This window comes from Octodon degus, unplaced genomic scaffold (assembly GCF_000260255.1).
Source record: "Octodon degus isolate 3935 unplaced genomic scaffold, OctDeg1.0 scaffold00112, whole genome shotgun sequence".
Taxonomy (NCBI): Eukaryota; Metazoa; Chordata; class Mammalia; order Rodentia; family Octodontidae; genus Octodon; species Octodon degus.
The window spans coordinates 1,465,745-1,489,573 of NW_004524688.1; the positions used below are offsets into that span (position 1 = coordinate 1,465,745).

Below are 23,829 nucleotides of genomic sequence, written 5' to 3' on the forward strand. Positions count from 1 at the left end.
TTTTCTTTTTATTTACATAGCAATGTACATTTTCATTTAACCATTTATCAAGTTTTAAGAAACAGAAAAGGCAGAAGTGCTTATTTATGAAAATAAGAAAAGTCACAAAATTCTTCAAAAACAATAACCCAGGAACACAAAGAAGGAGATAAGACACTGGTAACTTGCCTAAATATTAAGAGAACAGAAAGTAAGAATGTGGGCTACATATTACTGTGAAAGAACGCATGATTTCAGAAATACAGGGGAAATTATAAGATTATCGCAATTGAGAAACACTCAAAGTCTTGTCATCTAGCTACTTTTAAACACACAAGTTAACTATCCTCATCCTATTATGTTACAGAACACTAGACCTTATTCCTCCATCTAACTGTAATTTTGTATCTGCTCATCCCTCTTTGTATCATCCCTCACTTCACTTTGTTTCCAGCACTTTGGTGACCCTTATTTCACTTTCTACATTTATGAGATCATGTTGTTTTACAATTGGGAACTGAACCCAGTGCCTTCCCATGGAGTTAAATCCCCAAGCCCTATGTTCTTTATATTTTGAGAAAAGCCCTAAACTGTCTAGGCTAGGCTTAGATTTGGCATAGCTTCTGCTTCGGGGTCTCTGAGTGCTGGGATTATAGGCCTATGCTAACAAGTTCAACTCATTCAGTTTTAGCTTTTGCATACGAGTAACTTTCATTTCTAAAACATCAGTAATAACATCAATGCACAGTATAATATGAACAGCCTATTTGAATATAAAGTAAAACCTTGGATTGCAAGTAACTTGTTCTGGGAGTATTCCGTTTGGCAAAAAAGCATTTCTAATAAATTTTAATTTTATAAATGAACAATATATGCAATACTAGTATGTGACACTGAAAGTCACGTGATCACTACTGAGCCCATTGTTCTCCCACCCCCATCCCACTTCTAGGGATTGTGGGAAACCATCTCCCAGGAGCAAGATGTTATGGAGATCTCACCTGTAGCAGAATAAGAAAAAAAGAGAGTGGAATCCCTCACTTTAAATGAGATTAGAAAAATGTGTAAAAAGTTGGAAACTATAAAATTTTGTAGAAAAGCACCACTTCAATAAGGCTACAGCAGTGTGATCAATTTGCAATGTCATGTCCACAAAATCCTCAAAAGGAGGTAAAACCAAGTGTCACTGGATAGTTTCCCTGTTAAAGTTGCACAAAAAAGATTCCATTGAGCCAATAGACAGCAGTGATTCTGTTAGTGATGATGAAAGTCATCTTACACAATAACCCTCTTCTTAGATTCTTCATCACAGACATGAAAATTTTCCAAGAATAATATAAAGACTTCTTTTTTGTATTTTATATGAATATTCTCAGACTGTAGATGAATCATCTGAGTTCCCATTATTTCTCATGGAAAACTTGGCTTTGATATACAAGTGGTTTGGGCTATTAGCATATCTCTAGAATGAATTATGCTCACAAACCAAGGTTTTACTATATTTAGTAATATAAGTGTATCAAAGTTGCTGATCACAGAACTAATTAGCCTTGTGTGTACAAAAATTCCATCTTCTATAAAAGATTTTCAAGAATTTTGTCAAAGGGGGAAGACGACTACATGATTTAACAATGTATAAATACAGTTTACTTTTACATTAGCTTCGCTGCTTGTATTCCGTACGTGACAATTTACATGAAATTCTTTTCTTCTAAGCAATTAGTTTTGCCGAGTGAATGGAACATCTAAGACATAAAACAGACTATCAGGGGGCTGGGAGGTGGCTCAGTAGAATAAGCATTTCCCTGGCAGTTGCAAAGGTCTGAGTTCAATCCCTGGTTCCGCAAAAAAATAAAAATAAAAATAAAAATAAAAATAAAAATAAAAATAAAAAAAACAGACTAACAGAAATATAAAGAATAGATTTCTGAGAAATAAAAAAAAACATCAGATGCCATACTCATTTTATGTAACTGCCAAGATTGGACCCAATATTAGCAGTACCCCTAAATTTTTCAATAGCAAGTTAGAATCTACATGTCACATATTTTTATTAATATATGAGAAAATAATTTAATAATGACAGAGAAAACCCAGTAATACTTCATTTTCCATTGAAAAATGGTAACACTCTGGTAACAGTTCAATTATCATTTCTAAAGATACTAAAGAGTTATATATAACAAGAATAATAAGAAACAGGCCCTATAATATATTTTAGGGCTGGGGAAATAGCTCAATGGCATAAGTGCCTGCCTGGCAAGCACAAGGTTCTGAGTTCAATCCCTGACATATACACAATATAATAATAATAATAATAATAATAATAATAATAATTTTTCTCCTTTGCAAGACAATGATACATTAGGAGAGTACCTTACACACAAAGGCAATTTAATTAATGTGCTTCTATTATTCAGCTCACCAAACATAAGCTTTAGTTGTACAGAACTAAATACTACTTAATTACTTTCCTAAATAGATAAGTAAACAAACCCATCATCTTACTGATGCTGTACCTATATTCTTTCAATAAAACACAATGATTGAAAGCTGATTATGTTTGAGACGTGGGCTATTAACTGGATTTACTCCTCCTCCCACACTACTTTCTTCATATAAAGACTCCCCAGTTAAGAATTTGTGTAATAATCTGTTTTTCTATTCTACTCCACTTACTTTTTATATTTTGTAGTTTAAAAAACCTTTAACAGTAGCTTGCTTTTTAAAATACACCTTACAATAAATTAAAGTTTAAAAAAAAGATGAGGATTAAATTTGAGATTTTGAATTACTACTTACTGCAGGTACCAGTAATTTCTTCACTTCTTCAACTGCTCTCTTCAGTTTGATTTCTGCTCTGTTCTGAGCATCTTCCACAGTGATTAGTACATGTAAATCTTCATTTAGATGCTCCCAGTTGGGCTTGCCTCTATTTTGCTCCTCCTAAAATATTTACAAAGTATACTATTACAAATATTTTTAAAAGAGAATACATCTTTCATAATATGCACCCACTGTCAATTATTTAATCCACTTTGCATTATTATATCATGATAACATTACATACCTTTTTGCTCCTCCCTCCCCCCGCCCCCCAACCCAGGCAGTAAGGCCTGAGTGTGGACCTCTGGGTTAAATAATAACTGACTTAATAAATATCTGTTGAGCACATACTATGTATCAGGCATACAGCCAAATGCTAAGGCTGTTAACAGTAAGAAAATAATTTCTGTAGTATTTCTATGTACTATATTAAGAAACTTATGGCACCATCCTTAAATTATAAAAAGCACTTTAAGAAGCATGTTATCTGTTTTTTAGAGAGTGAGAACTCATCAAAATCAAATTACTTATCACATAGCAAATAAGCTATCAATTTAGAAATTGAACCCAAGTTTTAATTTTGAAATTCAGTGATGTTTTCATTCAATTATGATTTTTTAAAAATGTACTTAGTACAGGGTCTACAGGGCCTTACTACACAGATTGGACTCCTAGTGATCCTCCTATTTTCAGTCTCCCAAGTGCTGGGATTACAGGCGCATGCTACCATGCCCAGTCTCAAATCACCGGCTCAGTGTGTCCTGGGAGATCGAACCCTGGTTCCTGCACCTGCCTAAGCAGGCACTTTTGCTTTAGTTGCTGAGCTATCTGGCCAGCCCAATTATGATTGTTTTTAATAACATTAATTTGTAGTCAACATTAGTGTTTTGCAAAACAGCTGCTACTGTGTAGAGGAAGTGCTATTTGTTTTGGATATTTCAAGTATTATTTATGGCAACATTTCACTATAAGCATAAGACTAATTCTAACTACATTTCCATCAGATCATATCTTGAAAATGAATTTTAAGATCACATTTTCCTTATATCAAGTCATAGTTCTATAGAAAATATCTATAATCTATTCCCTTGGCTTTTTTTAGAAGAGGGGAGAGAAAGATAAGGTCTCACTAGGTAGTTCAGGTTTGTCCCTGAACTCACTCTGTAGCTCAGGTTGGTCTTGAACTCATAGTAAGTCTCCTGTCCCACACTCCCCAGTGCTGAAATTACAGGCTTGCACCACCATGCCCAGCCATCCTTAATGACTTGTAATCATCTAGTAAGGAATATTTGCATACTGAAAGTCCTGGCAAGCTACAGAAGGACAGGTGCTGCACTATTCTTTCACCTAAGGCATTATAATTTCAGTGTTTTTGGTTTTGTTTTTTAAAAAGACATAATCTCACTCTGTATTCCAGGCTGGTCTTGAACTCACTGTGATCCTCTGTGATTTCAAGTATGACACCATGCATGCCCACCACAATTTCAGAACTGATTCTTCCTTTACATTTTATAAGTATAACATATATATACACTTATAAGTTAAAATATAACAATTTTAAAATATTTATGCATAATGAAAATGCAAGTGGTTTAACACAAAGTATCACAAATAGTAAATAATACCTGTTGCTTTTGAGATGACAATCAAAAGAAAATAAAACTGGTATAATAAAGTAGCTTTCTCTTACAACTCATGACTGAGCTTAACGAATGAAGACAGAAGTTCTAACACTGAAGTATGTATTCTTGCTTTATTTTCAGTTATTATCATTAGTAGAAAAATGCATATACATGTTGGAAGGGTTAGACCAACCTTGACTCTCTGAAGTGTAGATTCAGACAGCATAATCCAGGGCTTACAAAGTCCCAAGGAATATTTGGAAATTAAAGGAAAACAGTACCAATCAATGTTTAGCCAATATGTAAACAACTCAAAGTATGTATATTTCAGTATTAAATATTAGTAAATCCTTTTGATAATGACATATCTTCACAGAGCTAGATTTTTGCTGGTTATAAAAATATGCAAAAATCAACGTGGAGGCTGGGTGTGGTGGCTCATATCTGTAATCCTAGCACCTGGGGATGATGAACCTGGAGGATTGCTGTGAAGTTCCAGGCTAGTCTACACTACATAGCAAGATTCTCTCAAAATAACAAACAAAATCAAACATGAAACAATAAAAGAGGCAACGTCCATCTGATTCCAAAGCTGGAAAATGTGAGCAGAATCCAAAAAAATATAGATTAATTAATAAAGTAGCTTAAATTTTTTTCAATTTAAGGTATTTAATTACTAATTAAATTGCTTGGGAAATAAATATCTAACAATTAGAACTAAAAGAAACTACTTTTTGCTTATGAGACACCATGAAAAAATAAATGAGGGGCTGGGGAGATGGCTCAGTGGAATAAGTGCTGCCCTGGCAAGCATAAGGGCCTGAGTTCAATCCCTAGTTCCACCAAAAGAAAAAAAAAAAAAAAAAAGGAAAGAAAGAAAAAATAAATGAGAAGCTAGAACCAGTCAATCAAGAAACGGAATGCTGAAGTTAGCTGCACAGCAAGCAATATAAAATGTGCATAAATACTTTCAGAGAAAAAAAAATCCATGTTTAAACACAGATTTTAATCCTCATGTTGAAGAATGCTGATATTTCCTCCGTATGATATATATTTATATTCACCTTTTTTTTCCTTTTGGTGGATCTATGAAAGTTACTTTTATTACCTGGTGGATCTTATTTTATTTTTGTATTTAGGATAAGGTATACAGGGTCTCATTGCACAGATAGGACTCATAGTGATCCTCCTGTTTACAGCCTCCCCAGTGCTGGGATTACAGGTGTGCACCATTAGGCCCAGTCACAATCACTGTCTCAGCATATCCTGGGGTTGGGGCTGGCACAGTATACCTTGCAGAACTTAAAAAGCATGCCTGTTTTTCCAAATCCAGTCAAGATCAAGTAACAGGAAACCAGATTCACTGTCCCACCTGAAACAACCAAACCACAGGGAACAGACATTTCAAGCCATTTAAAGTCAGGCAACTGAGGGCAATTCTGGCAAAGAGGCCCTTTGCAGTTAACTGCTCAGCTTAATTATTTGAGATCTGGGTCCAGCTGTCTCCTGGAATGGAGGACCAAGGTAAGTGTCCAAGGAACTGAGAACTGCCAAAGGCCCACTCAAGTTCTTCACTGAACATTAATCAGTGTTGGCAGAAAACTGCAGAGGCCAGGAAAAAACTGTGCTCCCTCCACCTCCTACACCCCAATCATGGTCAGCAAGTATGTTCTGGTTCTCACAAAGAGCCAGACTGAAAATTTCATGATTCACAAGAACAACCCTGAAGGATTTTGCCTCAGTAGGAGAAACAGTTAAAGCTAGTCTCAGAGTATTGCTTAAGAAAATGTGAAAAGCAAGACCTAAAGGGACCAAACTATTTTCCAATTACTTCACTATGCTCCAGAACAAAGCTGATTCTTATAGATATATAAAAATATCCAACCCATCCAATAAAACTCACACTATCTGGCATCCAATCCAATTAACAGGCGTGTAAAGAAGTAGGTAAATTCACATTAAGTCAAAATTCAACAAAGCCAATCTTCAAGGTGTTATAATTAGCAAACAAAACATTGTTTGTGTTGCATGTGTGACTATAATGCTGTGCGCATGTAGGGGGAGATCAGCAGTACAGTATTAACACAAGGATAAGAAAGGAACATTTATAATCTAAAGTATTTCAGAAGAGCTTAATTTTAAGAAAACTAAAATCTTATCACAGAAACTTATATACACAAGAATGAGAAAAATTAAAAAATTTAGAAAGGAAACTATTACCTTCATGAAAGGAACACAGAATAAAAGTTCAAGCATAAATTTCCAGTTTTACTGAAGGACTCAATTTTTGAGTTGTAAAATACTTTGGCCAATGCCAGGCGTGCATAATTGTAATCTCAGCACTGGAGAGTCTAAGACAAGATATTGCTTGTAAATTCTAGGCTAGCCTGGTATCTTAAGTTACTTTTCTCTCATTTTTCTCCCATTTTGTCATTGAGACAAAATATCCAATGCCCCAAAATAAGGAAGTTTCTTTAGCTCAGTTTGTGGGGATTTCAGTCAGCTGGCTCAAAGGCAGGGATGCATGGCAGAGGAGCAACAATTCATGGCAGCAAGAGAAGATTCTTTCTGTCCCCTGTATTGTATGTAGAATACCTACCCAGGGTGGGTGTAGCACTCACACCCAAAACCCGTAATCCCAGCACCAAGCAATGAATCAATCATAAACTCTACATTCAGTCACTCCTAGGACTACATGAGGTTTTGAAGGGACATCTAGACACAAACTGTAACACCTGGACTACACAGTGAGCTCTAGAAAAGCCTGAACTACATACCAAGAGACCTTGTCTCAAACAAAATACATACTTTGAGCCAATTCAACAGATTAAAAGCAAAGAATAAATACAAAGCAAAAAAAACCTGCATCTATTGTTTCAAAATAAATTTTTACTTATAGTTTGTAAAACAAAGCAACATGCTTTCAAAAACTGATAAGATCATGCATTTTCACTTTTTTGTAACTTTAAAAATAGCTAGTTCCAACTGTAACAAAGAAAAATGTCAGTAAAGACTAAAATCATAAATAATTATAGGTATAAGACTGGGCATGTTGGTGCATGCCTGTAATTGCAGCTCCTGGGAGTCTGTATACAGGGAGATCACTACAAGTCCCATCTAGTAGTGAGACTCTGAACACCCTATAGATCCTTCCCTAAAAAATACAAATATTATTATTATATGCATAAATAGCAAATTCAAAGCTTTAACATAGGTAGAAATGACGAGAGGATTCAAGGAAATGGAAATAAAATAGCTTTATTGATACAGTAATGAAGGTTTAATAGCATACTAAGGAATTTTGTAATGCTAGTCACACCTGATCAAACATCAGGCATATACAATTACTAGTGATAGTTTACTATGGTCTACATTCTTGATAAGCAAACTATAAAGAAATAAATTTCAGATAACTTATTCTTTCAGGTGATAAAGTTAAAAGTGAAAATGATAATCACCATGATGCCAACTAAGCTTTTATTAAATATATACTGCTTGTCTTTCAAATGTGATGCTAAATAATGTAAATACATAAGCTCATTCAGTCCTAACTAAACTGCATGACTGAGACTATTATTTTTAAAATGTGTTATGAAGGAGGCTGAGGCAGACATGGCTTGTTCAGTACCAATGTGCTACTGAATGCAGTGAAGGCAACTTTACTGCCTATCATCTCAGCCAAATAATTCAGCTACATGAGAATTCTAAAATTAGGCAAACTGCCTTAAAATAGTATCATAAGTTAACAAAAAGCCAGAAGAAAAAGAACACAGTTTATCTTTTGAACTTTACCATTTTAAATTTTTTTACGTACAATCTAAGTCTTCTCTTGACAGAAATTTAAGGGACTTTGGATGTAGGGTAAAAAAATTCAGAAATATGGTAATCTTTTTCCACAGAGGAGCATCCCCTAATTGCCAAGCTGTTTCCCGATAAGAGAATTCCTGAGCAAGTCACAGGAGGAATAGCAAGAATTAGGAGAAAAGCATCTGCCAAAATAGATTACTTCTATCTATAATCTATCAAACTTTAAGGATACAAATACAGTGGATAAAAAGAATAAGCCTACAGTCATTTAACTTATACACAGGTTTTCCTCAGTCTTTAAAGTTTCTAAATGATGAGGTTATTAAAACTAAAATTTGATGTGTATCATCAATATTATTAACTCAGAGCTAACACAGCTGTCCAAAAATAATAATTTTTCAATAAGAGATCATCCACTTCATTTCAGAAGCTGCTGTTTACAGTGATAAATATAAAATAATACAAAATAAAAACAAAATTCTCAACAGGAAAGAACCTACTTATTGTGGAATGGATTTTAATATAAAAACTTGATGAGTCTCTGCCTATGAGAATTATGTTCTAATTACAGTATGTTTGAAAACCAGTAATTTTGTAACATGAAGCATCAGAATACACTGACTGTCCTGACCTCTGCCAATAGATTCTTTTAATTATGCATTTGTAGTCAGACAAATGAGTACCCAATGTATGTTCCCACTGTGCTCCTAATGTGAAAGTTCACACACCAAAACCTCTTGGAAAGGTATTCAGAAGTGTTCTATATTGAAGTAGATTCCAATAACACTGCTACTGTGTGTGTGTGTGTGTGTGTGTGTGTGTGTGTGTGTGTGTATCAAGTATTTAAGCTTATTCATACAACTATCTTGTTTATTGGTGTAATGTGAAGTTAATTTGAGAAATGTCTGCTGAGAAACTGGACATAAAGTACATTTCATGTAGTCTGATTCCTTGCTGACTCCAGCCATAAAGAGTGACCCTGGGGCCAGGGAGATAGCTCAGTGGAAAAAACAAGGTCCTGAGTTTGATCCCTGGTACCACCAAAAAAAAAAAGGACCTCAAAACAACTTTTATACTTGAATCAAACAATCATGTTTTCAAAACTATTCCTTAACAATAGACAAACACTAGGATAATTTTACATCTAACTTACTGAGATCATCATCTAAGAAAAGCCTGTTAGCAAGCATTCAATAAATGCTTATTGAATTAAGCATAACAGTTTGCTAATTCAAAGTAAACTTTTGTTCTTTTACGGTGAATACTTACCAAGTTAAAAGCAAAAGGACTACTCACAATGTTTTTCTTTCAAGAAAACACTAACATCCTAACTAATGCCAGACGTATTTTCCTCCGAATTTTCATGTATCAATTCCACTAATTAATTACTGTATGGCAAGTGAAACTTATGTAACCCTAGTCCTGGCCCACTAATAATGGACTACGCCAATCACTACAAAAACAAGTAAGACTCTACATCTGAGGAGTCTACAATATGCAGAAGCAATTTTGAACAAAACTATTATGGCAGTCAAGCAGGACCCTGATATAATTAAGGCTAGAAAACTGAAATAATGTGAATAGAGCTTTCCATAAAAAGATTAAAAACATGATGGCATGTTTTTTAATTTCACTTCTGGCAAGCTTAAGGACCAACAACTGGTTTATTTTTAACAAAACTAGTAAAGACTAAGACTAAAGTAAAAGACCTTATAAGACATTCTTTTGGTCTAAGTTTCTGTTGCTCATCAACTTCTAGCTACTCAAGAGGATAAGGCAGGAGGATCATAAATTACAGGCCAGCCTGGGCAATTTTTTGAAAATCTACCTCAAAATTTTAAAAATAAAGAGGGTGGGAATGTAGCTCACTGCTAAGAGTGTTTGCTTAGTATAAAGAACACCATGAAGTCGATCCTCTGTACCACAGGGATGAGGGGTATACTGCACAAGGAACTTAAAATTCTTTCCAACAGCATTAGCTGAAGAGTCTTAGTAATTTATATGTGAAATTCTGGGTATGGGATTTTATTCTCTCCATTTACTAGACACATAAAACGATTATTAAAGCTATGGAAAAATGAAATACTCATCTGCTTTAGTATTAAAAGTCACTGAAATATTAGCTGATAGTACACCAAAAAGAGAAAATAGTAGAGTAACATATTTACCTACACCTTTTAGAGATGAAAGCCCAAATTGCAACCCAAAACCTACTTATTATCACAAAGTGCCAACACTGCAACCTGAATACTGAAGGTTTAGTACAGGAAAAAAAGAAAAAACCTCATACATTAACATCCTTTGTCCTAAAAGAAAAATAACATGCATGCCATAGGATCACCACCACTGACCTGTACCCACATTTGCTTCTGAAATCATCAAAATCCCAATTTGAAAAAATTCCTCTTTTAGCAAAATTTATCATCAGAGCCACCATTGTTTGGCATTACCAGTCCAATTATATTAAAAAGCCCTTAGAAGTATGGAAACAGGGTCAGCAGCATATCCCTTACCACTGACCTGAATATATATACACAACCCTTAACTACGCACTACTTACTAGAACACAGTATAAGACTTAAAAGTCAGAGCTATCAATATTACTAGAAAAAAAAGAACCTACAGTTTTATAACCTCCAATTTATAAAATAATTCAGCCTATTTAACAATTTTAAAAACAGGAATAAATATAATTACCTTAAAAAAATGAGACAAACTAAAGGACCAAAACCTAACTCTGAATTCCATACAGTGGAACTGACAATAGCAGAAACATTTCTGGCTTTGAAGACCTTACAACTACCACAGAAACCAACAAGAAAGGTTAAATATGATACATAATGAACAAACTAATCAAAATCACTGTAATTTCATGGAAAATAATAACCAGAAACCAGAGGATAATTTTTTTAAATGCACACATGGATGTCGGTAAGTTTCTGTAATAAAAGTTTAAAGGTCAGAGTAAGAATGACACTACATGGCTTACTGTATAGAAGTTAATTTTCTGAGGTAATTCTAGTGTTTAGACAGAAATTTAGTAGAACACAGTTGTTCATTTTAGAATATGATTTTCACATATAAAGGAGGATCAACCATTTCCTGGAAAAAGGAATAAACCATGGTTGAAATTTTCATGGGCTCCACACAAAATGTACTAAAATAGCTGCAAAGGGAAAAAAGCTAATGAAACTTGAGAATGTATTCTAAGGGGTTGGAGAGATGGCTCAGTAGAATAAGCACTTGCCTGGCTAGCACAAGGGTCTGAGTTCAATCCCCTGTTCCACAAAAAAAAAAAAGAAAAAAAAAAAAAGGAAAAAAAAAAAAAAAAGAGAAAGTATTCAAATAATACTTCTATAATGTCTTCCCAAGTTATCCCAAGCTATCAGAATTTCTCTCTGCCTTCCTTTACTTTCACAGAATTTCATCACTCTATCACAATACTTAATATTGTACCCCAGAATAATATACCTCTATAAACATAGTATCTTTTCACTTTTCATATTAGACTACATTTTTAAAAGAACATATAAGAGCTTGATACACAACTAACATTTCATATTTTTATTCTTCTGACCTATGCAGATCTGAACCTGTCCTTCATTTATACTTTTGTCAGCTTTCCTTGAGTATTAACTTTTACATTTGTTCTATAGGTATACACACAACAGTTCTGTATTCTAATAAAATGTCAGATACAAAATGTGCTACTAGTTTTTTTAGCATACATTCATACTGTCATAATTAACATATAAATTTATTTACAAGCATTATCAAATCCATACTTTTAACCATTACACATTGCCATTACTGAATAGTCACTATTGTACTTACAAATTAGAAATTATTCCTTAAACATCCAAAAGATATTTTGCATGTAATAAGCACTTTAAACATATGTGGTATGCATTAAAAGTGTTGTATTATAAAATGAAAATTATCAAGTTATAAAATATACTGATTAAATAATCACTAAGATTCTGAACTATATTTTTTTATTCATTTATACTGAGTACTTTCTACTCAGGCTAAGGAAAATAAATATCTGACTTTCAAGACCTATGCAAATAATTATTAGTCAGGCAATATTAATGTTATCTGTCTTCTGTGAAATAAATACACATACACACAAAAAAATATGCATGAGAGTCCAAGAACTATCTTGAAAGATTCAGTGTCTGTTTTATGTCAAGAAAAAGAGCACAGCTTAATATCTATTAGGATTTCCAAAATCTAAGTAAACAATAACACATGGCCTACTGTATTAAAAAGGCACTTTTAGAAGAAAAAAACAGGCTAGCAACATAGCTCAATGTTAGAACACTTGTCTAGTATATATAAAGCTCCAGATTTCATCGCCAGTACAACCAAGAAAAAAAGAGCAACGTCATCATTTGCAGTTGTTCCTTTTCAGTGTCCTAATCAATCTAATGTGCTGTGGATATTCACATCATTCTTACTGCCCAAATATTAATTCACAACAGCCCTCAAATCATCTTGGGCCCATCAATGCTAAACAATATCAAAAGAATAAAGATTTTGAGTTACGTCTGAGAATTCTGGAATGCTTATCTATGTGTCCAAGGGAAAACTAGTCAGAAGAGAGCCTTGATAGGGAAAGAGGCACATAATTTATAACTTTTGTGGTCCATGGAGCTTAGCAGTGCTAAGCATTAATGGAGATTTCATTTTCTTTACTGACAAACCATACTATTTTTGTTAGAAACCTTGAATTACCATTTGCTCACTGTAGACTGGAAAGCAAATATAAAGAATTGATTTAAGTAGAAGGAAACACAAGAGGTCTTTTCCCTACACTACCTACCTCCTAAAAAAGTGGGCAAGGGGATTTAATATAGAGTCACAGGAATACAGACTTTAATGGCAGTAAAATTTCATTTCTTTTGTCATCTTTTACAACTCATTATTTAAAGTAACTGTATCTAAAGTCTTACTCATTTCAATAGATTACATGGTTGCAAAGATCAAATGAAAGAAATGTTGAAGGCAATGACAAGCTCACAGTATTCAGCATTTAGATCGTGTAACTCAAAAGACAGCTTTCCAGCTAACAAGGATTTCCCTTAATTGTAATTCAAAACTTTGTTCTTGTTATAGTCTAATACAACCAAGCATCAGTAATTTTCCAGTTCCTCATTTAGGAAGCTGCCAAATCAAAGCTACAAAAAAATAAAATAGTAATTAATCACTGTTTACTCTGAGCATACTGTGAATAGCATTTATAGTCCTGGCTACCTAGGAAGCTGGAGCAAGAGGATGGCTTTAGCCCAGGAGCACAAAAGGCTAGCCTGGAAATGTATCCAGAGCCTGCCACCCAACAAAAAAAGGTAAATCCAAGGTTAATTATATAAATATATTCATCTAAAATGTATGTAGTGGGCTGTAGAGATAGCTTAGCAGTCTAAGCACATCCCTAGCAAGTGCAAAGACCTGGGTTTGATTCCCAGTATCACATACCATGCCAGTCATCAAAACCAGGCATGGTGGCACACGCCTGTAATGCCAGCACTGAGGAGGCTGAGAAAGAAGGATCACTATGAGTCAGAGCTTCATAGTGAGACCCTGTATCAAGTACATACATACATAATTTTTAAAAAATAAAATGTGCGTATCTTTTAAGATTATCTGATGTGAATATCTTATTAGCTTTGATCTTAACTGAAAATTCTATCACATTTCTTAGTAGATAAAAAGCTTCAATAATTTAAATCACTGGAAAAACCAAGTGACTCTAAGATTCTCCCAGTGTACATTTCTCCTATATTTATACTATTTCTATCATCTGAAACCTAAAAAAACTAGCACTTCTAATCCAAAAATCTGTCTTATTTATGGCCCTTCATAATCTAACAAAACATGACCATAAAACGATACAGTTAAAGCAGAATAGTATCTTAAATACTTCAGCTTTCTTTTTCTTGAAGATAGAATAATCATTACTTCCTTTCAGTACTTCTGAAATAGAACTTACCCAAGAGTAAGACCGATATGTACCGTAAAAGTACATATATCAGTTATTAAGTTGAAGCATTTTTAAAAATTCATTCTCCAGTGGTGCTGCTGCATGTGCACAGGCTTCAGGGCAGCTGAGGGTTAGTCACTGTGCACGGCAGGCAGCACTGCTCCAGAGGCTCAGCTTACAGACCCAAACAGAGTCAAAGTCTCAACAACTGCTTACCATTTCTACTTTGTATGGTTCTAGTAAGTAGAAAGAGCATATTTTTTCTTGTGTGAATTACAATTACATATCTCATATTTATGTACTTTTGTTTCATTCTATTCTGAAAGGGTTAATTAGTAATAAATCCCTATGTCCATAAATAGATGCAAAACTATAATACCCATTTATACTTAGGTAGAAATGGCAGATTTGTTGGGGACTTTCCTATACTTATCTCACAAGTGCTTTTTAAAATATAAGGCATTCTATGAATAGATAGAAAATTTAAGGATTGAATGAAACATGTTGCTCTAATTATTCCATGCTAAACAAAGCTCCTCCAAATTATTATACACAAATGAAACCACAATACCAAAACCTGTAGCCTGGGAAGTAAAAACAATTCATTTACATGTACAAACTACAACCTCAATATTCACAGTTAATAATATTTCCATGTATATCTTATTTATCAACAAAATATTAAATTAGTTGTGAATCTACTGAAAGATCTAAATGATTTGACATCATTGTATTAAGTCCTTCAATATCAATAAAAAGTTTCTTTAAAGGTGAATAATCGTTCACATAGTTTATGGTATTTTATAATCTCATCCAGAGAAACTGGATGAAGATGGGTCTATGGTTTCCCTTAATTATAGTAGCCATTACTGGGAAAAAAGTTCAAATAACCAATGAGAAATTCTATATATAAAACATTTTTCAACTTGCTTACATTTTCCAACTTGCTTACTTATACCCTTTCTAATTAAAATTTATGCTTATCAATCTTGACTATTATTTGATTAGATCCTCAGTACTCAGCACACTGCAAAGTAGCTTTTTTCCTCCCTACCAGGAATTGAACTCAATTCAAATTCTCACACTTGCCAGGAGGTGCTGTGCTGTTGAGCTATATCCCTGGCCAAAATAACCTTTAAAATGTTTGTTGAATAAAAATATCAAGAAACTAATTAACTCTTTAGCTAAAGTAATGCATTTTTCATGGAAAATAAGATTCCCCCAGCAAGATTCTAACTAGTGCCTTCTTTTTGTCATTGTTTTGTTTTGGGGAAGCACTGGGAGTTGGCACACCAATGATGAGGACTGCAAACTGAATCTATTATATTTGTGGTGAGCTATATCATCAACCCATTTTTATTTTGAGACAGGTTTTGCTAAGTCAGTAAGTTGCCCATAATGGGCCTGAACTTGTGATCCTCCTGCCTCAGCCTCTCAAAGTGTTATGGTTACAAACTGGCACCACTATGCCTGTGTTTCCCCTAGACAGTATCTATACTTCATTGTCATTTATAATATTGAAACATCTGTTGATTACATGAATTGAAGTAAAATTTGTCCATGTTAAGTATTAAAAGGAATCTGCATATGTTAAATACATAACTGATGGTAGGGGAAAAAAATGGGAATAAATCCAATAGGGTAAATCCATGTATTAAGCATAGATTAAATATAAACTAAAAAAGGACTACATAACATCCTGATTAAATTAAATATTTATGTTATCCAATAGCACTTAAATTTATATTGCACATGCCTGAATGAAATTAACCTGTAGTATCAAAAAAGATAATAAAAGGAATGGCTTTGTGATGTTTTAACTACACTAACCTACAGTTGCCAGGATGTCACTTCCAGTATGTTTCTGGTGAAAATGGTCCATTATGCATAATCCTTCTCAAAAGCTGGAAGAGATGGAGCTGGGGAGAGAGCTCAGCAATCTAAGAGCCTGCCTAGCAAGTGAAGGGATCTCAGTTCCATCCCTGGAACTGCACACTATGCCTGGGAACCCTAGGCATGTTGTGCCAACCACCAAAACCAGGCGTGGTGACCTACACTCTAATACCAGCACCAGGGAAGCTGAGACAGGAGAATCACTAAAAATCCAAGCTGTGTAGCAAGACCCTGTACCAAATAAATAAATAAAAGATTAAAAAACAAGTTGGAAGGTAATGAGAGGTAGTGGCCATTGTGTAGTACACTTTATTCTTTTTGCTAGCCACTCACTGAACACAATTCTAGATGTTGCTGTGATGGGGTTTTGCAGAGGTAATTAATTAATCAGATTATCATATGTGGTACAGACTTGATCATCTAAAATTCTTTAAAAGGCAGTTTAAGCCTTCTCTAAACTCATGGTAACCACTTACTACCTGGGGTTTACAAAAGCTATCTCCTTCCCCCTGGATCTGCCCTATCAATGACTGCTTTGTGGACTCTGGACTCAGAAGTATGAATAATTATGTGAGGCCAACTACTTATAATAAATATGTACATCTGCTACTGCTTTTCTAGGTGGATATAGATGCATTTTTCATTAACAGTTCACCTTCAATATAGTTTCAGCTGGGGAGATAGCTCAATGGCATTAACGCCTACCTGGCAAGGGCAAGGTCCTGATTTCCATTACCTGTATCAAAATAAAGTTTCAACTTCATAAAATTTCAAAAGTAAAAATTTTAAAGATCTCATCTATTTGTAAAGAATTTCCTCCACAAATAGATTTTGTCACAATAGGGTGAACAGATTTGACCCAGACAGAAGTAAAAGTCTTCAATTTCTCAGCAATTATCAATCAGAAGATTTAATTTATGCCTTACATTAAAAAAACCAATTAGTTAAGCCAGAAAAGACACACTATTCTCTATTTAAAGTACTTTGTAAAAGTTTTGAAAATTATCAATAAAGCTCACGGAAAGTCTCTCCATAAATGGGATGACCTATGACCATATTATTGCTCCCTTTTCAAATTACTTTATATGTTAAAAAAATCAATATATTTTAGCACTGTAATGAAGGTAGACTAATACAGTGCTCTTTAAAGAACATTAGTTTCAATTCTGAGTATATAGTAAAACAAGTGTATTTAGCCAAGTTTACCCATGTTCTCTGATACATAATACTGTGGTACTTCACTTCACAAAATCAATTATTCCCACAATTCTGGCCGCAAACTGAATCAGACAAGCACCCAATTCAATCTAATGGTGAGGTTCAATGTTCTCAGTGTGGTCATGCCATCTGTCTTAGTTACTTTTCTCATCACTGATATAATACACTCAACATCCAAAGTTAAAAAAAGTTTTCAGCTCACAGTTGGAAGAGGTTTCGGTTCAGAGACAGCTGGCTCCAAGACAGGGCAGTATGGCAGAGGAACACAGCAATGAAGCAGAAGACAAGAGTAGCAACAACCTGGCTATCTCTCTTATTTCCAGGCTACCTGCCATACCCAAAATAGGCCTTCCTATTATCCACACTGTGAACTGTGCTTAACCAATCTAACCAATCGGTAGATTACTTTAGTAATCACACACCCTTAACCAGGCTCAGACCCTTAATCCCACACACATGGCCTAGATCCAGCCACTTCCAAAATGCCCCACCTACGAAGCTATAAGGTTTGGGGGACACATGCCATAACACTGCCCTAGGACATTTCTCTCTATCTATCCCTTCTCTGCACACTATACACAAATATACAATTATTATAACTATTACATTGATTAAATCGGTTACACCAAAAAAGCTAAAAAAAAAAATCTATCAAATTTTATTGTTCTGAAGACTGATTCAGAACATATTCATTTTTTTTTTTTTCTTCTGTATTTTAAGAAAGGGTCCACAGTGTTTCACTACTAGATTGGTCTCCTAGTGATTCTCCTGTTTAGTTTCCCAAGTGCTGGGATTACAGGCTTGCGCCACTACACCCAGTCTCAACTGCCCTCTCAGCACACCCCAGGGGTGGTGCCGACACTGCAGGCCCAGGGGGTTAAACCCCTGGCCCCTGCACCTTCAGGGGCTTTAATCAGCTGAGCTACTTGGCCGGCCCTCCAGAAAGTATTCTAAAGGACTTTAAAATCATTTATAGTATTTTTCAGTTATCCCTTAACTGATTTTGTTACAGGGTATTATGTATTCTAAAACATTTCTTAGAGTTATCTGAGCATTTATGAAAACTGATATGTCTTGCTAATGCTGTAAGCTAAGGCAGTGATAGGACACACCTGTCCCTGCCTAGCCACTGTGGCTGGGATTCTGAGCACCTTGGTATGTTTTCAGTGTGTCAAAGTACAAGGCTTCTATGTTTCCTCAAACTGACCAGTTTCGACATTCACAAGCAACTCAGCAGGTCAAGGTCACCACAGACTATGACACTGTTTTGTCTGTTACTTGCTAACAAGGCGTTGGGACCTTGGCCTTAGGCTCCAATTCTGAAATATAACCCACTTAGTGTAGATGTCATCTAGTGTCTGCATGGCCTCCTTCTGCACACCAGGCTCAAGGAATCACTCTAATGATACTGACACTCTCTTCCTACTTTTGCTCTAAATAATAAAGTCTGTCTAAACAAGAAGTCTTTGGTCTTCTACACAAGTGCTCTACCACTGATCCCCAGCCCCAGATCTCTAGTCTTCTGCCAGTATCCATGAAATCATGACAACAAGCTAACTTGCTAGCTTTGCAGTAAGATAAACATATCAGATCTTTCACAGTTCTTGATAACAAAATATATCAAAATTTGGAAAAGCTTGAGAATAAAATTCTAAGGGAATAGTGGGTCGCTTATGCTGCATTGTTAACACTCCTGGCAGCACAGACTACTATCTGGCAGAGCAAACATGACTGAATAAAACTGATAAAGAACAATGTGATTAATTCACTAATTTCACTTATATTTTTTTTTATATATATCACAGATATGAAGTTAGATTCAGTCTGAAAATACAAAATTTCTGTGTCAACTACAAGCTTTCTGTCTTTTTATGGGTTGCTTGTTCTTGATGCTACTGGCCTTCTATTTATAGCCTCTTCTTTTTCTTTAGGGGATCATTAAGCTTCCTTTCCACACTAACTCACCTATAGACAGGCAAATATTCATTTTCTCCCTCTTTTTCAATGTATCTTATAATTCCATTTTAGAAGAACTAAAAATTGAATTTTAGTTTTTAAAGTATCGTTGGTGACCTGTATGTGATTGTACACACCTATAATCCCAACACCCTGGAAGGCAGAAACAAAAGAATCAGAAGTTTGAGACTAGCATGGGCAACTTAGCAAGACCCTGTATCCAAACTGAAAGAAAACATTCGAAAGACCCTTGGGATGTGGAATTTCATCCCTGAGGCCCTGAGCTCAATTAGGAGTGCCACCGAAAACAAAAACAAAACACAGAGCAAAACCCATGAAGTTATTCTGGTGATATCACCTGTGTATCTCTGCATTATTTTTAAGCTTATACACAAAAACAGTAATCAGGCAGAACAGTACTTATACAAAGATTATAAGCTCCACAAGACAAAATTATCTCATTAAACAGCCACATGTTATTATAAAGAACTTGTATTAAACGGAGTGGGTATTCTATTTACCCAAGTGTTTTATCATCATTGGCATTCAGTTTTTTTCTAGATAATCAACATTCCACTTAGTGTCACATCTCTATTTTTAACATTGATTTATTTTTTATTAGTATATGTTTGCAATACATAATTATATTCAGCTGTCATCTCAAGGTTTTAAAAAGTCTTTTCACATTTTCTGATATTATCTTTATTTTACAGTCATTTTAAATACATTTCCACTGTACACAGAAGTCAAGGTTAGCATTTTTTTTTTTATGTTTAAGTTTTAAAAGACATTTTGCTATCTGAACCCTACTTTTGTTTTTAAAAAACCAATTATTAATCATTTCCTTACATCTTTTCTCTCTGCTTTCAATATTTGGTATTCAGCAATTTTGTTTTGATGCACTACAGATATATGGGGCATTCTTTGCATTCATTCTGCTTGTTGTTCATTGGGTAGCATGAACCTACACATGTCTTTCAGAAAATCTGTGATTCTCAGCCATTATTTTTTCAATTTTTGGGGGGGGCTCCTTATTTGTTTTCTCTTCCTTGAACTCCAAATGTTAGACCATATGATGTGCTATTCACGGTTTATCTAAACTTCCCTCATCTTTTTTTTCTACAATGGCAAATTTCTCTTATTTTATCTTCATACATATTCTGTTAAGTATATGCAGTGAATTTATTCAGTTATACCATTTCTCTGTCTTAAAATTTCTATTTTGATTTCTTGTATTCTATTTCTCTGCTAGGATTAGATACGTCTTCTAATCTTATTTTAAAGAATTATTGAAATAGATGCTTTAGAAAATGTATAACCTCTAAAGTACAGATTTGTCAGATGATTGTCTGTTAAGGATATGATTTCATTTACGGGTTTGTTTCTTAACTACATACTAAATCTAGATACGTAAAGTTTTAATTTGAGGATTTTTGTTTTGTTTGCTTTTGGATCTGGTAAACAAATACCTTGGTACAAATGAGAACTGTTTGTTTCTTGGGTGGCAACTTTAGTTTCAGTGTCACATCTTTAGCCAAGATGCTTTAATCCCATTGTCCACCTGTGTAATCCAGTGGTCTATAGAATTAGACCCTCTCTCTTTCCCCCTTTCTGAAAAGGTGGGGATTTCACCAAATTTATAACATACCTGAGGCTAAACAGCAGGCAAATTAGTATTCACCATACCAACCTTCCTCTTCCAACGACTGACTCTATTCAGATTCTGCTTAATTTTACTCTCTAGTTCCTAATTACTTAAGAGTCAGTCTGACAGAAATTGACTCTTTCATTGCAAGAAACAGAAGCCCTCAAATTCCTACCTTGACAACTCAAATCTCTGTCATAGGAATTCTAACTAGCCCAGTATTCAAAACCAAACAACTTAGTACTTCATCTAGTTACACTATCTCTCCTACCTACTGCCACAAGGAACACAGTTTCTATTCACAGGTGATATAGCTCATGCAAAATTACAGATTATTCCTTTTGAGACTAGCTTCATTTAATACCCTTTATTGATTCTGAGTCAATGTTCCAGTCATATTGCCCTACAGTTATCCCAGATGTGATCTTTAGTTCAGTCTTTGCTTATATCAGTGTGTTTTGGATTCACACGGTATAAAAATACACACATTAACCAACACTACTACTATCAGAAAGTGATGGGAAGGATAAAGGTAGACAGATAGGTGGGTAATGCAATGTGAAAACACAGTACTGAAGAACTGTAATTATGTATGAAAACTGTAAATTAATTCAACAGTATATATAAAACAATTCCAGTGACCAGCTCAAACACTGGACACTAAGGGTCACAGTAATTTAAAATTCTCAAACAGTGTCAAGCATCCCACCATAATGTTACAGAGATCACTGAAGGTTATTACTCTGACAAAACTGTAACTGACAATAAAATAGTCTCAACATGCTTGAATAAAGATGGCATGTTATGTGGTGAAATGGCTGTATTGTCTGAAAATATTACCTAAAATTTACAAAATGGTTTGAAAGACCTAAATAAGAACCAGAAAAATCAAGTAGGAACTTGGAGACATTCCAAGATCACAAATCATGTGATGAACAAAGGCATTAGTCCTTATTTGTACAATGAAATTCCCTGCAGCTATAGCTGTCCTGTACAAAGCACAGGGATTTTCTTTAACCATAAAACTCCCATATATTCAGATTTCATTGGTTGATTCCTCAATTATATACAGAATTTTCAAAAGGTAATGCTTTATTAAATACACTATGCAAGAAATCAACAACAACAACAAAAATGTCAAACAGATTGAGAACATTTCACAAGAATAACTTAAATACTTTCTGATAAACTTTTTGTACCAGAAATTGAAAGGAGAACCTTTCTTGTACTTGCCAGGTAGGCACTGTGCTGCTGAGCTCCAAATTAACTTTTAAAAACTACTCACCAGTCCACTTGTTTAAATATAGATGGCTAAAAATTGCAATTTTTTTTGTTAGCTACTACAAGACAATAAAACAAGAAATATAAAATGAATTTTTACTAAATTTATCAATACAAGAATCAAGTGGTTGAAATGACACCTGCCCAAGTGACAACTGGGTAAAATGTTAAATCGCTAATAGACGTAGTCATTAAAATATAAAAAGTTCTTTTGTCAAAAACTAGAAAATACAGTTTTCATAGGGTCAAGAACAAAAAGCAGTGTTTTTTTTAAATGAAGTTTAACAATATTAAGTTCTTGTTTTTTTTTGTTTGTTTGTTTTTTTGGCAGAACTGGGGATAACTCAGACCTTTGCGCTTGCCAGGGAAGTGCTTATTCCACTGAGCCATCTTCCCAGCCCCAAGTTCTTGATTTTGGGACAAAGAATTTTCTAAAACAGGAAGAGAAATTAGTGACAGTGTATACAAAATTTTAAATGGCAATTATATAATTTTAAAATGACAATTATAACAAGTTTCAAGTTCACCCTTGAAAGTTTAACAAGAAATTATAACAAGTTTCAAGTTCACCACTTAAAGTATAGTACAGCACAGAAACTTTAAGGAGGATAAATATTTCAGGAGTTCTTAAATCATAGAGTATGGCCCAACCATGAATCTTTTAACTTTGGATCCAGGATACATCTGCCCTTTCTTCTCGAGATTAAATGTGTCAGAAGTACTTATGGAGTCAACATTAACGAGATTTTAAAAATCAAGTCTCAACTTGTGAATCTATAAATGCGTAAAGGACTTATGGTAAACAGTACTTCGTGTGTGTGTGTGTGTGTGTGTGTGTCCTCAAAGGATTTACAAAAAACAAAGCTGCCAACAAACAGCTGGAAAAAAAAATAAAGTTAATTTTCTTTACCTTATGTCGTCTTCCAGACAGATAGCTGAACACATTATAGCAGTTTAATATAAGTTTTAATTGAGTACTGGCACTGGTGGGAAGAACCGTGTGGAGCCACTACTTTCTAGATCAAATAAGGCAGGTAATTAACAGCCATTCTAGCACAATCCTTTATCACCAAAATACACAATGGATGCTAACTTCTCTCAAAGCCAACGCATGCTACAACAAAGCTGAGCTGGTGTTTCAGGGTCACATTCACTTCTTTATTACACAAGCATAAATTTACTGCTCAGTCAGACACCTATAATTAAACATAAGAATATAATGCTAATATTCAGGCTAGCTTGTATGTAAGGGAGCTCCTCCTCCTATAAAGATGATTGCTTTTCATTTTAAAGTTTGAAGTAGCTACAGTTCACTTAGTTTTGATTACACAGCAATTAGATATGCAAATGTATGGGAAAAATAATTTTTCAAACATCAAATTGTGAGCAATCAAGCCCATTCTCTTTTCTTGTATATACAAGCAGCTCATTAAACAACTATTGTCCAAAACACTTCTTAGCCTAAATATCTTTTTTTTTTTTTAATGTTAAAACATTAAAAGCACATCTGTAGACTCAATCTGTCTTGGTGATATGAAAACGCATGTGCTTGTGCATGTGAGAGAGAGAGAGAGACAGAGAGAGAGAGAGAGAGAGAGAGAGAGAGAGAGAGAGAGAGA

At 34.4% G+C, this 23,829-nt stretch overlaps 1 protein-coding gene across 6 annotated transcripts in view; it reads right to left on the reverse strand.

The window, feature by feature from the left end:
• The window catches only part of Qki (QKI, KH domain containing RNA binding), a 179,057-nt gene that overhangs the window by 46,830 nt on the left and 108,398 nt on the right, over positions 1–23,829 (reverse strand). For all 6 annotated transcript variants that reach the window (XR_002817675.1, XM_004639426.2, XM_004639425.2 and 3 more), the window contains exon 4: positions 2,782–2,925. Coding sequence is in view for 5 of the 6 variants with exons in the window: in XM_004639426.2 (XP_004639483.1) it covers positions 2,782–2,925 (144 nt within the window). In the remaining variant the exon portion in view is untranslated. The remainder of the gene's footprint in view (positions 1–2,781; positions 2,926–23,829) is intronic.